The following is a 16,545-nucleotide window of genomic DNA, read 5'->3' as shown; positions in this document are numbered from 1 at the left end:
AAAGTCATGTAACATTGCTTACAAGGTTTCATAAGCGATACTCGGTGAAAAAATGAAGCTCTTCATAATCCAACTTATAGGGTCTTATCAGTGTAGCTTTAGACTTGAAAAATCTACCAATGACCAGATATTTAATAAAAAGCCGCAGGTCCTTGAAAAGTTTCTCGATACACAAATCAACACATATGTACCGCTTTTCCGTTAATTTCAAAGCCGTGTTAATAGCTTCAAGCATAACTGGAATCTGCGAAAAACTAAAAAGGCTTTCTGAAGACGAAGCAAGGCTTTAGGCAAACCACGTCTTAATCCTGATGCTAGAAAGCATGATGCTAATATTGACATCGTTGGTCTAAAAGTCAGAAGCTCTAGCCTAGCATTCTCCAGCTTAGGGAAGAAGAAAAAGGTGGGTCTAGCGGTGAAAGAGAATAAGAAAAAGTAGTAAACAAAGACTTTTGTCTTAGTGACAAAAGGGCGGGACGGTGTTCAACAAATATGGCAGGACTTAAGGGTGGTGATGAGTTCCGCCATTATCGCTTGTAGGGATTTTAAGCCAGCCTTCTATATAGATATATTGTGTAGTATTGCGCAGACTAAAAGCTCAGTAAAAGCTTGATGGCTTTCGAGATAAAACTTCTACGCAAGATACGCCACCCTGCTGGGGTGAGCGATGGTTGCAGAAGAAGATAGAATGACATGGCCGGACAACGAAAGCAACGAAACCTTGCCATAGAAAGAGAAAATGGCAAATTTTTGTTTGCTGCTATTCAAAAGACCAACGTATTTTTAGACAAACACGAAGACAGTAGGAAGCTTATGAGTTCTTATAAATGAAAAGTCATAGCTTAAGTTACCAATAAACAGGCAGGAGAGGGGCTCAGGGGGTTCGCGAACAAAATCAAGAGATGCAACATTTGCCTCCGTTTTAATTCTTAAACTAGTAACACGAATTGAAGATGGGCGCATTATTCTCTGATATCTGATATTTTTTGACGAAACCATGCCCCTTTTAATCTATATAAAATCTGCACGATTTACGAATAAGTCAAAGCAGATTGTTGGGTGTCATAGAGCTCAAGTGTTCGTCTCTCAACACATCGCGGCCAGAAGTGCTCAAATCTCTGCCGCCAGCAACTTCCATCTCGCGGCACTCGGTGTTCTACCAACAACCGTTTCTTTTTAGTCTGCAGGTGGACTTTAAGGTTTCCGCACAATCAGAAGACACAAAGTGACGGTTAGTGCAGCAGTGCGTCAAAAGCAGCATATTACTTCGAATCTGCAGCACTACTCCAGAGGCTGTTGCCGAAGGCGAACGCTTATTCGGTATTTCAGCTCGTATTACGAATTTCTTACGTTCTACGAAAAACTAAATAACGCGCTGCTCATTTGCCAGATATACCATTTTCAAGTCAAGTTAAGTCTAAGTCTTGCTTTTACAGACCTATTCTGAACGACACCGAACATTTGCATTTGTAAGCGAGAAATTGACGAAAGCCAAAACAGGAACTTTAGCTACCGGTTAAAAAATTTATTACTCGTGCAAAATAGACCTTTCTCAAATGTGAAGAAACTGTCTTACTTTTGTTTAACTGTAATATCTTGTATAACAATTATAATTTATATTAATAAATAAACACTCAAAAATATTTCGGAGATTTACTGAAAAATGAATTCAAGTCAAAGCGCCCGCCGATGATATTTTCCTTGGGGTCCGGTCCGGCTTTCGATGACCTTGATCACCATAAAGTATTTTCAAGTGAATTTCTAATTGAATGTATATGTACATATGTATGTACATATTTATTTATGTACTCGTGCATATGTACATATTTATCCTATGATTTGGCGTACTTCCGCTTAATTAAATGCAGAGCTGCTCACTTAAGCAGCAGCAAATTACCAGTGTTTCAGACGAAATTGCCGCTTTATCATTGCAAGCTGCAAATGCGCATAAAAATCGGTAGATTGCTGGAAGAACAGCATAATTCAAAAATATATATTTTTTCATTGTGTTGTATAAGAGATCTGTTGATTGTTTCTCATAGGAAGAGAACTTGTCCTTCTTGCATTTTTTTTGATTTTGCCTAGCAACTTTAAGCAGAAAGCAATTAATAATTGACCGAAATAAGGTACAAAATTAAAGTTTTATATTTATAATAGCTTTATCCTCTGCATAAAATTTCACGAACATACATATGTACGTAGCTATGTATTTATTTTTGTTCAAGAAAAACTTTTAAAGCTGTTTTTATCGCATTTTTGTTTTTTTTGGAGTTATGTCGTTCTTTTAGCAAATGCGCGATACTTTTCTTGATTATATTTATATATTTCATATATACATGCGTGCATACACTGCTCGCCACTTGAATAGCGCACCCTTATAATTTACAGTTTTCCTTTTGTTTATTTAATAATCATACATTTTTTATAAAAATATTTATATTTATATACATATTCTACGTGTGAATGCGATTTTAAAATTTGATACAAATTAAAAAAAAATTTCAACAAAGGGGTGCGCTAACCGTATGACCAGCAGTGTATAAGTTAATTATATTGATAATTGTACTTTATTGTTTTTCTAAAATTCAATGCCGAAATTTTATTAAAATACAAAGTATTAATTTATTCACTGCAGGTTATTAGGATAGCGCACCCCTTTGTGGGGATTTTTTTTTTTTAAATTTGTATAAAATTTCAAAATCGGATTTACACACAGAATATGCTATATTTTTATTAAAAAAATAATGAGCACTAAATAAATAAAAAGAGAACTGTAATTGCTAAGAAATAAAAGGGTGCGCTATTCAAATGACTTGGAGTGTACATATAATCACAACTAAGACGTTTGCGCCATCATCCATCTAAACGCGTCACAATTGTTGATGCCCATTAAAAGTTGCCTGCTATTTCCACTCCGGCCTCTGCGTTGTTAATGCCACATTTGAAGCGAATTACGGCAATGATGTGTTGCAGTTTGTTGTATGTAATTGTATGCGTACATGTTGCTGTTGCTGTTGTTGTTGTTGTTGTGCTGCTGCTGCTGCTATTATTATCTTATTGCTGCGTTTCTGGCTCATTTAAGTTATGAGTAGAGAGAATGTTTCGCTGCGCATGGTTGCATGCAACAAGCGGACAGATCGTCATGCAACAGCAGCATTCAGTTGCGTGGTGGTGGCATTAAATTAGCGAGTTTTTCTAGTTGTTAGACATATTGCAGTTTTAGTTGATGGTTGATTTTGTTTTGTTTTCTGGTTTGCCATGCAGCATTACAAGATGCCAACGAGTGTAAAATTAGTATACTTAAATGTGCACTTTTCCGAAAGGTGTACGTACGATTATAGAAATATATGGCTGTATTTAGTATTTACGTGTGTATGCTTGTGCGTGCCACACTGATGCTGAGCAGCTGACACAGACAGCTAACGAATGCTACAACAACTAAACAAGATCTTTATTTGCCAGTTACGTATGTACGAATATGTTTGTACGTGCGCGCCAAAGTTTTACGATGTTTTCAAAAAAAAAAAAAAAAAAACTTTCGTTGTTTTGCGGTTGGTTGCTTGCACACAATTTGTTAGATTTTCCAGCATTTTTTCACTTGGGCATTACTTTATTTCTCTTCGCTTCGATTGTTTACCCCACACCACTTGATTGCATGCAAACAGCCGCCGCCTACACATGCAGCTTTGCGTTTCACCGGCATATTAACGGCATTACGTTTTAAAATGCAAATTGAATTTGAAATTGAAATTGCCAAATTCCCGTCGGAAAGAAGTTTATCGTCGCAGTGCATCAATTAATTGTAAAGTGAGCGCGCTTACACACCCTCAACTAACTACGGCTATCTATATGTATGTATGTATGAATGTACATATGTAGGTACGAGTAAGTACGTGGCAGCAATTTGTTGTCGTGTTGCACGTTCGCCTTAAGTTATGTAGAGTTTAAGTGCTTGGCAAGGCACCGCAGCGCAGTGTGATTGCTGCATTCATGCAAGTTTGGCAATTTTATTTCGTATTTTATTTTGAAGCGACATTATTGACACTCAAAATTTAATCTCAACTTTAACTTAACTGACTTTTAAAATGGCTGGCAGATAAACTGAATGATAGAAAAGCGTAGACAAGAGCTGGCGGCAAACTAAGTTAATATTCAGATACCGTTAATGTCGGCGAATAAGCATACCACCCGGCTGATTTTGCAATGCTGTTGCTACTGTAGTTAGTTGCCTTTGAATTATTTTGTTCGTACAGTGATCCAGAAGTGTAATATGTAATATGTTGGGTGTGTAGAAAATAACGTTATATAATAAGAGGAAATGTGTGTTACAGAATAAAAAAAAAACTAGAAGTAACGCGATAAAAATCGGCTTGAAGTCGCTTAAAGGGCATGACTTCTTTGTCGTAAGGAAATATTTACTTAGCCGCTAGCAATAATTATTTTTCAAAGAAAAATTTATTGTTAGATTTTCAATCAAACTAAACAGTACATTATATCTAAATCAACTACTTACTATAAGTAAGATCCATTGAAGATCATTGAAGATCATAGACACCTATTGTGTCTTCCAGGAAATTTTCAATAAATATTATCTTCAAACTCTTTGAATGAAAGCGTAGTCGCATTTCCCTTGTTTTTCCCCAAAGGCTGAAATTCTTCTAAAAATGTTGAAAAACAAAACGTTAGGAGCGATAAACGATCACCTTATTCAACACAAAATATTTAACATTAGAAACGGAACAGATCCCGAGGTAATGAAAATTGAAACGAAAAACTTTCATTTGAATTAGGAATGCATACATACATCCGAAAATTGAGTATCAAACCAATCTAAGCATTTGGTAAACCGTCCAGATCAGGCTCTAACACTAACTATTAACAAATTGAAATGCTTGCAAAATAACACTTATCGAAGGTGAAATATGGCCGCAGTCGGCGATCAACCGAAACCTTTTTAACAATCTTTATTGGTTGCTCTCAGTGAAAACCCGTTTGCCGATGCGAAATAAAAATTCTTCTCAGGCAAGGAGGAATATAAATGGGAAGTAAAAAATAAATCTCCTTCGAGTGCATATGTATTCATCAAATTGCATATTTCTTAACATTCTTTCATATGACACCCATTTTTAATATTGCATATAACTTGGGTATAAAATAATTTCATTCGACTTCTCAAATAGGCGGCAACCCTCTTTAAAATATCTTCAAACTACTACCTTCTTAAAACTATTTTTTCTGACACCCATATGGTGATACCTTATTGACGTACCTAACTCCTTAAATTAAAATTGAATATCTTCAAAAAATGTGGCAACTCTCCTATACTTAGTTAAAATATAAAGCCTTTTAAGGTAATATCTGTTGTAATAATCCCTTTAATTTTTTAAATAATTTGAGTTTAATTTCTTAACAGGTGGCAACTCTTTTCGAAAAAGTAAAACCTTATTGAACATCTGCAGCCTCAGTCCCTTCGTTTGACACCTCACCATTGAAAATCGCATAAGTTTTTTGGTTTCGTCCCCGACTTCAAAATACATTATTTTTGAAAAAAATGTACAGTAACAAATCTGCAGCGATTACATTGACGCTTAGAGTATGCGAATAAAAAGTATTGATGAGCTTCTATCACACTCTTATCTTTGTAGCCGTTAATTATAAACATCAGAGATTAACTAAAATTCCTAAAAGTGCAAAAACTTGCTAGAAACTCAATTAGGATTATAAAAGTTTTGAAAAAGTGACGTTTATCAAGTCCTTCAGACTTATTGCAATGTAAATAGGTATGTAATTGATCCTGTACTATAACGAACTGCTGAGTAAAATATTCTTTTATATTAAGCTCTGTCTATGCTGTGGAAAAGTAATTACAGAATTTGAGATAATCTAACTAGCTACAATGCAGAGAAAATCCAAGACATCTCTGATGCCACTCTCAAAATAATAAGATTCAGATAAGTCTCTTAAATCGTACCCTCGGGGAGATATGACTTGGTATGTAAACCGAAATTAAGTCGGAGAATAACTACGTAGGGAATTTTAAAACATAAAGGTGTATCAATAAATATACATACGAGCCTTTCTAGGAATGATTTCAAATTAAGATCGATCGCTCATGAAATGAATAAATTTTCTGAAAACTAATTTACGTTGTATATTGAGTCCTCTTTTAACCTCTGAAGAAGCATTGTAAAGTGCGCTTTTATATAATTACAAATATTCGATCACTATATTTTCACACACAGCTCGATAGTCACTGTACAAGTGTGTTCAAATTAATCAGAAACCCCGTAAAAGAATTATAAGTTGTTGTTGAGGAATTTAATTTTTTTTATCGCACATTTGTCACACCAGCAATGTTGGAATTTTAACGGGCAAGCAAAGTTACTTTTGCACAAATTTCCACACACAAATGTTTTGTTACTCCTGCTCACTCATTATTTATCGTTTATGCGACAAATATTACCTGGCATTTTACAAGCGTTGTGTGGCAAACTATCAAAGCTATCAAGCCGGTCAGCTTGCAAATTTTTATGATAATCAAGCTGTGACAAGCGCTTTTAGATACATATGTACATACATATTTCCGCCAATTGTCATGATTCATGAAAAAAGCGCGCTTACATATTTCATAATCCATGTACGAGTATGTAAGTATGTATGTATATACATATGTATGAAAAAAATAACCAAACTACAATAAATTTATAAGTGTGTTTAAACTTACCATTACCGTTCGCTGATTTTATTCTGCAGTAAAAAGAAAAAAGAATGCAATTAATAAATTATTACAGGCAATAATGAGAAATATATGTATGTATTGGGTGATAATTTAAGGTTTGCTGCGGCTTATGGTTATTCTTTTAATATTATCACTTGTAAACGAAAGACTTAAGCGACAAACTTGGTAGACAACTATGGGGGTTTTTATTCTTCAGATAATTAAAAGTTTAAAGAAGTTAGAAAAATTGTATATCAAATTTCGAAGATAATTTGGCAAACAAAGATCGTAAGGCGACTTTATAAAATATGATAAAGCTTTATAGCCAAATTCACAAAATGAAAAAAAAAAACTTTAAACGCTTCAGAAATTGAAAATTTGTATGAAAATACCATTCCATAAAGCACTTTAAATCTACTTTATTTTATATATATAGACTTCAAGGATTTATGCACAGGGATTTTTTCTACCAGACGCCGTTTGTTAAATTTCTATTCCAATTAGCAGATTCGGCATCTTTCTTGGGATTTCACGAGCTGCACCAGGAAAAAGAATTAAATATTATAAGTGTGGAGGTGAGACGAGCAGCTGTTACCCGATAAGCCATAAGAGGAGCGCCGCATTGCGTGATTTTTTCCCCGCTCCTATTGTTACGACATGGAAACCTCGACCGTACGACGGAGACGAAAGAAGAAACGAAGAATGGAGGCAGTCGGTCAGTTGAGCTATGGCGACGCGCACGCATTATTTAAATACGAACTCTTACTAAATACATTTACTTGACTTCAATTAAATATATACATTAAATGCATTCTATACTATAAAAACATTGGTGAGTGTTTTCGTTTTCTTTACACTATGGAATGAAAGCTTGAATAGTTTGCTAGCGCGATTAAAGGGCAGAGGATGTGAACTCATAGCTTACGTGGAACTAGAATATCCCCATATTCTAAGCGAATTAATTCAGAAGGCCTTTGCGGATGAATTCAAACACATTTTAGGCATCTGTTGAAAGTCATTAAAACGCCTATACTGCTGAAATTTAATAATCGGTTTAATGTAGGGATTCCATCGAGGAACCAATGAGATGAAGTACTAATCCTGACCGCTTACACAAGCAGCACTTTATTATTCATCGACGGCTCCAGGCTAAATCATATAATGGGAAATGATGTACACTCACGGGAATTGTCACTAAAATTAAGTTAACATTTGCCTGATCACTGCAGCGTGTTTCAGGTGGAGCTTCCAGCCATGAAGAAAGTTGCGCTGTAGTAGATTGATAAACATTTTTATTTGCAGGCGATAGATATTTTCCCAGATAGGCGGTAAAGTATAAAAAGTTTGCATTATTACACAGAGAGACATGAGGGATAAATGCAAAGCAGAGGAATCGAGGGGTATGGCTAATATCTTGTAAATTGTGTCTTAGTGGATGCTACATACATCGAACTGGAAAATAAAAGATGGGCGGAAGAATCAAGTTAAAGAACGGCTTGGCACATCTGGTCCAGGAAGAATACGAATAGGTTTGGTTGTGGGAGTCATCGGTGTCCGCTGCTTAATGGGGATACATGCCAGTGGAATCGGATGTACAGCGAACGACTATCGCTGCAGCTGTAGGGACGACGAGGAAATCGAGAACGTCGCACACTTCTTTTGCCATTGCCCAGACTTAGCTAAACTGAGACGACGATGATGCCAGAAATACTTTTTCAATGATCTTGTAGAGTTTAGTTTGGCTAAGGTCTCCGATTTATAATGCTTCATAAATTCAAATTGATAGACTTTTGGCTAAATGTGCGCTGTAGTCTGGCAAATGGGTTTCACGGTTTGCCTGGTGTTTATTTCCGCGATGACGCAGATTTTCACTTTGTCTTTAAAGGAAGTTAGGGGTATGTCCACGCTCTGGGCAGAATTTAACATAGATATTTCTCTCTATTTTCTTGCCAGCTCGTTGGCCATGCAGTAACCAGGTACTTTCCTGCGTCCCATACAACTGTTAAGGATCGCAACGCCAGCTGGTTGAGAAGCCTTTTGTGTTGCAGTCTAAAGATTTAATGTTAGCCTGGCTGTCAGAACAGATCGTGATAAGTCTCCCTGAAGTAGCATAGGTAATGAGCCACAGGGCGGCCTTCCTTATTGCGTTTAGCTCTACCTGAAAAAAGCTACAGCGGCCAGACTAAGGATTTGTGAGGGTTCACTAGAGTAACTACATTCGGATAGTTGTCCTTTAGCTTAGAACAAACTGTGTGGATAGCTGTCGGCCCTGAGTATAGGTCTGTGGCAACTTCCCATTCGGTCCTCCCTCGGATTTTTATAGAAAATTTACAGTTTAGACAGCGTAGAGGAATGATATAATTTCTGTAAATTACTTCGGAGATTTTCCAGGATTTCCTTACGTTTGAATCTACAGTATCTCCAACTAGTTTTATATATATGTATATACATATAAATACCAATGGAGAGTTTAAAATTAATTCTAGAGCGCTGGTACGAGTCGCAGGAGAGACTTCATTTTGCAGTTTTGGTTAGCATGTGCCACCCGACCTCACCGTATCGAGGATGGGTTATATGAGGCTAGGTCGTGCCACAACTGCGTACATCGAATGTACCATTCCTACAGCCATCTTGTCGGCATAAGGGACCGTAATGGTCTTCCTGGAGCGGTTTTCAACGTTTCGCTTCGAGTCATGTTTCCTGTATAGAATGATGTCAAGGTACTTGAACTGCTCCAAAGATAACCCATTCATAGGGATACGATATCGAACAGAATGTATCGATGTGGTACTCATTTAAAGTATCGCTTTAGAAATATCGGGTACCCATTAACATCGGAATAAAAAGACTCGATATTCCAAATATCGATACCAAAATCCAAAAAATTTATCTACATATAGGTCTCGTATATAGGCCGCTGTGGTGTAATGGTTAGCAGTGCGCACAGCTTGAAAATGAAAAACAGCTTCCCATTAAAACCAAATCGCCGTTCAGGGTCGACATAAAACTAAGGGACCCCTTTTGTGCCACAACATTAAGGCGCGCGCGACAAACCGGAGGAGAATCTCGGTCAAACACTAACATATTGTGTAACAGCACGTAGAGATTGATGTGTTGACTTAAAACAACGAGGTCGCGGGGTCAAATTCCAGTACATGCAATACTAACTACATTACACATTTCTGCCCTTTAAAGCCCAATTTATATCGGGACGAATTGTTAATAGCATTATCCTTGTAATGTGAGTTTATGACATTCGACACGATACTAGGGTTCTGGTACTCGAATCCAAAAAATATCGTTTTAAAACTATCGAGTAGAAAATATCGGTATCGAATGCCAAAAGTATCGATGTGGTATCGTATCGTATCGAAATTCGTGTCCCTACCCATTCACAAAACACTGCTACGGAATTTGCTGAGAAAAGTACTTTATCTAGTTAAACCAGAAAATTCAGCAGCGGAATTGACTAAAACTCAGTAAAACTTGGTCACTTCACAATAACTAAAAAACCCCTTTCATGTTTGTCTTCACTTAACTGACGCGCTAATATCAGACACCTCTATTTAGCTTCGTAACTAAATAACTAAAAAAAAAAAACATTGCATACCACATAACTTTAAAGTTTTTCTTCAATAAATAGAAAAGCTTTTAGTTGTGCGATTTGTTTATTATATCATAACAAAACCATTAAAACAAAAAGAATGCAAACTCTTACGTAAAATAAAATAAACCAATAAATTCGTCAACTGAAAATAGCAAATCGTAGTCACAAAGTCATCAAATAGGATAAGCATTATCAACTTTAAACGACATCAAATTACTAACTTAGATTGGTTGTGAAATTGCAGCATAAAAAAAGAAGAGTTGAAAAATGCAAAACTTCAAACAGAAGGAGAACGTCAATGAAAAATAAAAACAAACAAAAAACAGGCAAACCGCAAACAAGCAATTTAAAATGTACAGCAGTGAAATGTTTATGACGTTTCCATTTGCGTAACAACAAAATTGCATTTGCCACCAATAATCGCAAAAATACTTTGTTTACAACTTAATGTTAGGCGATTTAAGGCGATTGCTTTTGAAGGTAAAGAAACAGTGCAGAAAAAAAAAAAAAATATCTGTGAAATGGCCAAGAAATAAGTGACTGACTCGTGAAATGATACTAGGAAAGGAGTTTGGGCTGCAGCAATACGAGTAGCAGCAGTGACAGGTTCCGTATTGCGGATGTGGGAAGTATGTAGCAAAAAAGTTGGAAAAAACTAGCCGCCTGGATTAGGCGAGGAGTTTCAATATCCACATATACATACATATATTACTGCATAACGAGGGTAGTTCATTAAATACGACTGTACATGTGTATGTATATGTTATTAATTTATTTATTTTTATTTACATGCGACGATTTTCAGGGAGATTCAACATTGCTCAAGAAAAATCGCTCGTGTAAATGGTGATTAAAAAATCGCTTGTCAAAAAATTTGCATGAAAACAAGGGTGGTCCATAAAGAGTAAAGTCGGAATTTTAATGCTCTCACCCCCTAGAATTGTTTTGTTGCGAAAAAAGTGTACCCAAATTTTTTTTATTTTGAAATTTAAAAGATATTTAGAGGTCGCTCAAAGCGCTCAAGTTTCCCATGTATTTTATATGAAAAAAAAACAACTTTTCGTAGAAATGATATAGAATTCTCAAAAATCCATATTTTTCGATCGGGAAACTCAGGTTCTCTTCAGGAGACTTCCAATAACAATACCCAATTGTTTATTAAACCATTATTTAATGCTAACAATTTTTTATTGGTCTCCTCATTGCATTTTTCGGGGTTTTTTGGGTTATAGTTACTACGAAAAAATGGTTAAATAAACAATTGCTTATTATTATTGGAAATGTCCTGCAAAGAAACAGATCAAAAATTATTTTTTTTTTAAGAATTCTATACCATTGCTTCGAAAAGTTGTTTTTTCCCCATATAAAATACATGGAAAACATGGAAAGGAGGAGACAATACAGCATATTCTCTGCGAGTGTGAATGCGGGTTAGTCTGCTGGGAGCAGATTTTCTACTTAATCTGGAGCCGCCGCCAAGGTAGGCTATAACAAGACAAGTTCGCTTTGCCAATCTTGAAGAGGCTAAACTTGAGATCGGTGATGTCGATATCATAGGTATAATCCCAAAAGATTTTCTCTTTCATTTTGGTACCCATATTTTTATTCAACATTGCACTGAATTTTTAAAATAATTTTTTGAATTAACCATATATTTGAAAACGCAAAGTTTTTAAAAAAAATCTGGCGTGGGGGGCGAAAACTAAGGACGCAATTCTACTATACTTGGCTCCTATTCAGTTTCGGGAACATATTGATTTTTTCCTATATTTTGAAATTTCTTGGTTTTGCAGAATTTAAGAATTAATACCTAGACGCCGATTTTATGAACAAATTTTAAACTCTGATCGGCTTCTCTAACTTTAACAACTACAAAACTATTTGCGCGCCACCACCAACATTGTGTTGCTTAGTACGTGAAAAAAACAGAGTTAAGTGAAAATTTTAATTGCATTTCGCTTCGTTCTCCTCTTTGCTAGCATTTTTTTTTCGTTTTCCACCACATTTATTTTGTTAAGTACTTGAACTTTGAACTGAATGCAATTTGCTGCTACACTTTCATTTGCTTTGGCAAATATATAATTTGCGCTTCAATTTAAGTGAAATTCATTTTAACTAAACCAAAATGAGCGAACTGATGGAATGATTGCAGTGCATCGTTTTTTTTTTTTTTTTTGTTGATGATTCTAAATGTGCTTTCGGGAAGCATTAAACGCTTTCAAATGAAATGAGTGCAAAGCGCAAAGTCAATGAGTTTCTGGGGCAAACGTGATGTTACACATGGCAAACAAGCATACATACATACATACATACAAGGTGCATACAAACTTAGTGCCCATATGAACGTGCAACGCATACTCGTATGTCAGCATGCTCGACATTGTAAGTGCAGTCAAAGAACACAAATAAAAATACACACATGAATGGTATACATATATGTATATATGAAAAAGAACGAGCAATAAAATTCGCGCCAACTCAGAAACTTTTAACTGAAACTTTTTTTGGCCAAATTTTTTATTATGTTGCAAGTGCCGATTTGTGTCGTAAGCCAAGTACATATGCACATTAGAGTGCTCCAAAAATGTATGTGAAAAAGTAATGTCGGATTTTGTAAGCTCTCACCGCCTAGTATTGTTCTATACCGAAAAAAATATACCCCTATTTTTTTATTTTGAAATCAAAAATATTTAGGGTCGCTCAAAGCGCCCCCATGTATTTTATATGGGGGAAAAACCACTTTACGTAGAAATGGTATAGAATAGTTAAAAATCAATATTTTTCTACTAGAAAACTCTCTTTATCTGCAGGAGATTCCCAATAATAATACCCAATTGTTTATTTAACCATTTTTTCATTGCAACTATAATTTATAGGTCCGCCAAAAACCCACTAAAACCCCGAAAAATGCAATGGGGCGACCAATAAAAAAGCGTTATTATTAAAAAATGATTAAGTAAACAATTGGGTGTTATTATTGAAAGTCTTCTGAAGAGAACCAGAGTTTTCTGATCGAAAAATATTGTCTTTCAAGAATTCTATACCCTTTCTAGGAAAAAATTTATTTTTCCCATATAAAAATACATGGAAAACTTTGGACGCTTTGAGCGACCTCTAATTGTCTTTTAATTAAAAAAATAAAAAGATAGAGGTCTACTTTTTTCGATATAGAACAGTCCTACGGGGTGAGAGCGCATTACAATTCCGACTTTACTGTTTTTTGGACCACCCTAATGCACATACTACATTTACATATATACATATGTATGATTGTACTATACTAAATGTTAATTCTTACATGTGTAAACTAACATACTAAATATTAGGGTGGTCTTTAAAAATATCAACATCTAAAAAAAATACATCCACGAAAATCTCGAAATTTTAAACAAATTTTTAAGGGTCGCTAAAAGGGCTTAAAAAATCATTTTTTATAAGGAAAAACTAGACAAAATTTTGACCTCAAAAAATTTTTTTAAATTTCGAAATTTTCGTGATTGTCTTTAATTTGTATGTAAAACAAAATAAAGGCTGCCCCCTGATGTTGATATTTAAGGACCACCCTACTACATATATACATATGTATGTACATCTGGCAAAGTATTTACACACAAATTTTCAAAGTTTTTAGTTGCTGCGCGCAGTATACAAGCTAGCGTGCAAAAATGTTGTCAGTAAGCAGTCAGTCGGACAGGCAGACAGATAGCCAACAACCCAATTTCATTGAACAATTTAAAGGCTGGTTGCAGTCAAACAAGCAAACAAAAACAAAAACAGATAGTGCACAATCATCGAGCGCGTAATACTTAGTTAGGGCTGCCACAGAGCAGGCATTTGTGGTAATTCATGTTAATGTTTGTGGCGGATTTTATGAGGAAACTGAAATGGCTGCATTCATATTAACTACATGGTGTTAATACTCACAGCAGCGGAAGCTATTGACCCCATTTCATATTCATACTTAGAAATTTTTAATTTTCATGCCAAAAAGAGTATTTTGTGAATTTTTAGTAACTAGACTATTGTATGATAGGGCTAAAAAAATCGGCGACTTAGATAAAATTTGGTGGATTTAAAAATTAAAGTGTTCTATCTAATTATGAGCAACTTTTGGCTCTAATTTATAAACTACTACACATTTCGGGATTTGTCTAAAATTTCTTATTTTTGAGTACTTCATCACTAAGAACACGGAATATCGATGGAGGATGGTTCCGGCTGAAGGGTCATAAATTATTCGTTTGCAACCAGTACAACCAGCTTACAGCTCCTGTTTTACACCAACCGAAAATCTGTTTGGATGCGAGCAAATGTGGGAAGGCAAAGCTCCAGCAATGTATGGTACACTGAGTTTGAGACCCGTCACATTATAAACTACCAATGAAAAGCTCAAAATTGCCTCGGCTGAGACCCCTTCTTTTGATGACAACCACGGCGAACAAGGACCAAAGACTAGGATTTGAGGTCATGCACCTGGAATGAACGGACCCTTACGGGGGAGCCCTACAATAAGCCTTAAAGGAATTCAGTGCTTTATGGGCTTTCGGCGCTCTAAACAACTATAAGTATATCAACGCTTCAACGTCGAAAGCTATAACGTCTGAAAAGCTTGTTGTCGAATTCTCCTCTAAATTTGACATCACCGCCAAGAAGTCGCTGACGGGGTAAGACTAGAACAATGTCTGTGCATAAGGTGTCTAAAGCTGGTGGGAGAGAGAGATTCCTTAGTCGAGTACTGCCTCCACCCCAGTGAACGAGTTTTCGCCAAATATATATATTTGCGCCCACGCTGAAGGACGAGGTGACCGAAGACCTATTCTATGGGCGTTTGGGATGCACTTGGTGCACTGCTCCGATGGCGATGTAAAACTGAGCATGGCCATGGCAATATAAGGGTAGAGGGGCAAGGAAGCGATATTTGGTCTCACCGTCAGAAAATTTAGCCTCCACGACAAAACGTGCGATGACGAACTGAGTCTGCTCCACTTCCACTGTGCCCAAAAAGTGCTAGCCTGCAGCACTAGGTTTCCTGAGAAAAAGATTCATTAAGCAAGTTGCTGTAAAAAAGAGAACCAAAATCGATCAAGTTGTGACAGAGGGAAGATTTTGCATGCACGTACACCCAGAGGGCCAAACATTGACTCGAACCACAACATAGTTTCCCTTCAATACTTACCGCAGCCGAAGAAATAGTAGCAGAAAAAACAACTGGTACAATGAGGAATGGCACGAAGCTGCAGAGCAAAAAGAGAGAGAGAGACCAAAATACGTGAGTGTGAAGAATTTGAAATGCTGGCCGGCTAAATTTTGCCAGAACATTAGGTGGCTAACGAAAGTTTTCAAGACGAGGGCCAGCTCCTGAAAGAAGAATCACTGTAACTTGGGTTAGATGCCCAGAATATAAAGCGTTTTGGCTGAAAGGCTGCGGCGCGTCTTTAACGAACCGATTCGGTTTTTTCAATGTGGCTTTCGAGCTGGGAAATTCATGAGAGACCACCGGTACTCATCACATGCGCAATTTATGCAATAACACACCTGAGAAGGATCGACACACATTATATATTTGTCAATTTTAAGGCCGATTTCGACAACAAAACGACTAGGCTTCGCTCAGAATTTCTTAATGGCGGCGAATGGCACAGAAGATAATCGATTGGCGGGATTTATTGTACTACGCCAAAATATTCGTAGCTTAGGCGGATACAGTGCCGATCAAGATGAAGACGAGCTATTGCATGGAGCCTTCAAAATTTATGGGAGCTAAATTTAATCGAAAGTGTTTTAGTTTCGTTGTTTGGCAAAGTTTACTAGTCACGTTATTCATGCGATGATCGACAATCTCATCTGGCGGCAATAAAAGTGGCATGAAGGCCTTGGTGGCCTTGAATGTATAGACCGGCTTCGTTTATTTTAATTAAAGGGATGTCATTCTAAACTAAAAGTACTAAACAGTAAAATTAGAGTACACTATTTGCTTTTGTAAACAAAACTACACACGAAATTTTTTCTATTTTAAGACAACTCCCTAAAAATCTATAATTCTTCGAATTGAGACGGAAGCGTGATTTACGATATATGAGCCTGGCTTTTTCAAGAAAATACTAGATTTCATAAAATTAAAGCAGGACTGGTAGTTGAACTACGCCAACTTAATGATGGAAATTATCTTACACTAAAAAAAAGCATTTCCATAAAACAAGAAAAGAAGTATCCCTATTTT

The 16,545-nt window shown here is 36.2% G+C and overlaps 1 protein-coding gene across 2 annotated transcripts in view; it reads right to left on the bottom strand.

The window, feature by feature from the left end:
* The window catches only part of LOC108359503 (uncharacterized), a 175,599-nt gene that overhangs the window by 32,315 nt on the left and 126,739 nt on the right, over positions 1–16,545 (bottom strand). For both annotated transcript variants that reach the window (XM_017611401.1, XM_017611402.1), the window contains exon 3: positions 6,725–6,747. In XM_017611401.1, coding sequence (XP_017466890.1) covers positions 6,725–6,747 — 23 coding nt within the window. The remainder of the gene's footprint in view (positions 1–6,724; positions 6,748–16,545) is intronic.

This window comes from Rhagoletis zephyria, unplaced genomic scaffold (genome assembly GCF_001687245.7).
Source record: "Rhagoletis zephyria isolate East Lansing unplaced genomic scaffold, Rhagoletis_zephyria_1.1 Rzeph_scaffold_00401, whole genome shotgun sequence".
Lineage (NCBI taxonomy): Eukaryota > Metazoa > Arthropoda > Insecta > Diptera > Tephritidae > Rhagoletis > Rhagoletis zephyria.
The sequence above is the reverse complement of the archived record's forward strand: the minus strand, read 5'-3'. Positions and strand labels throughout refer to the sequence as shown.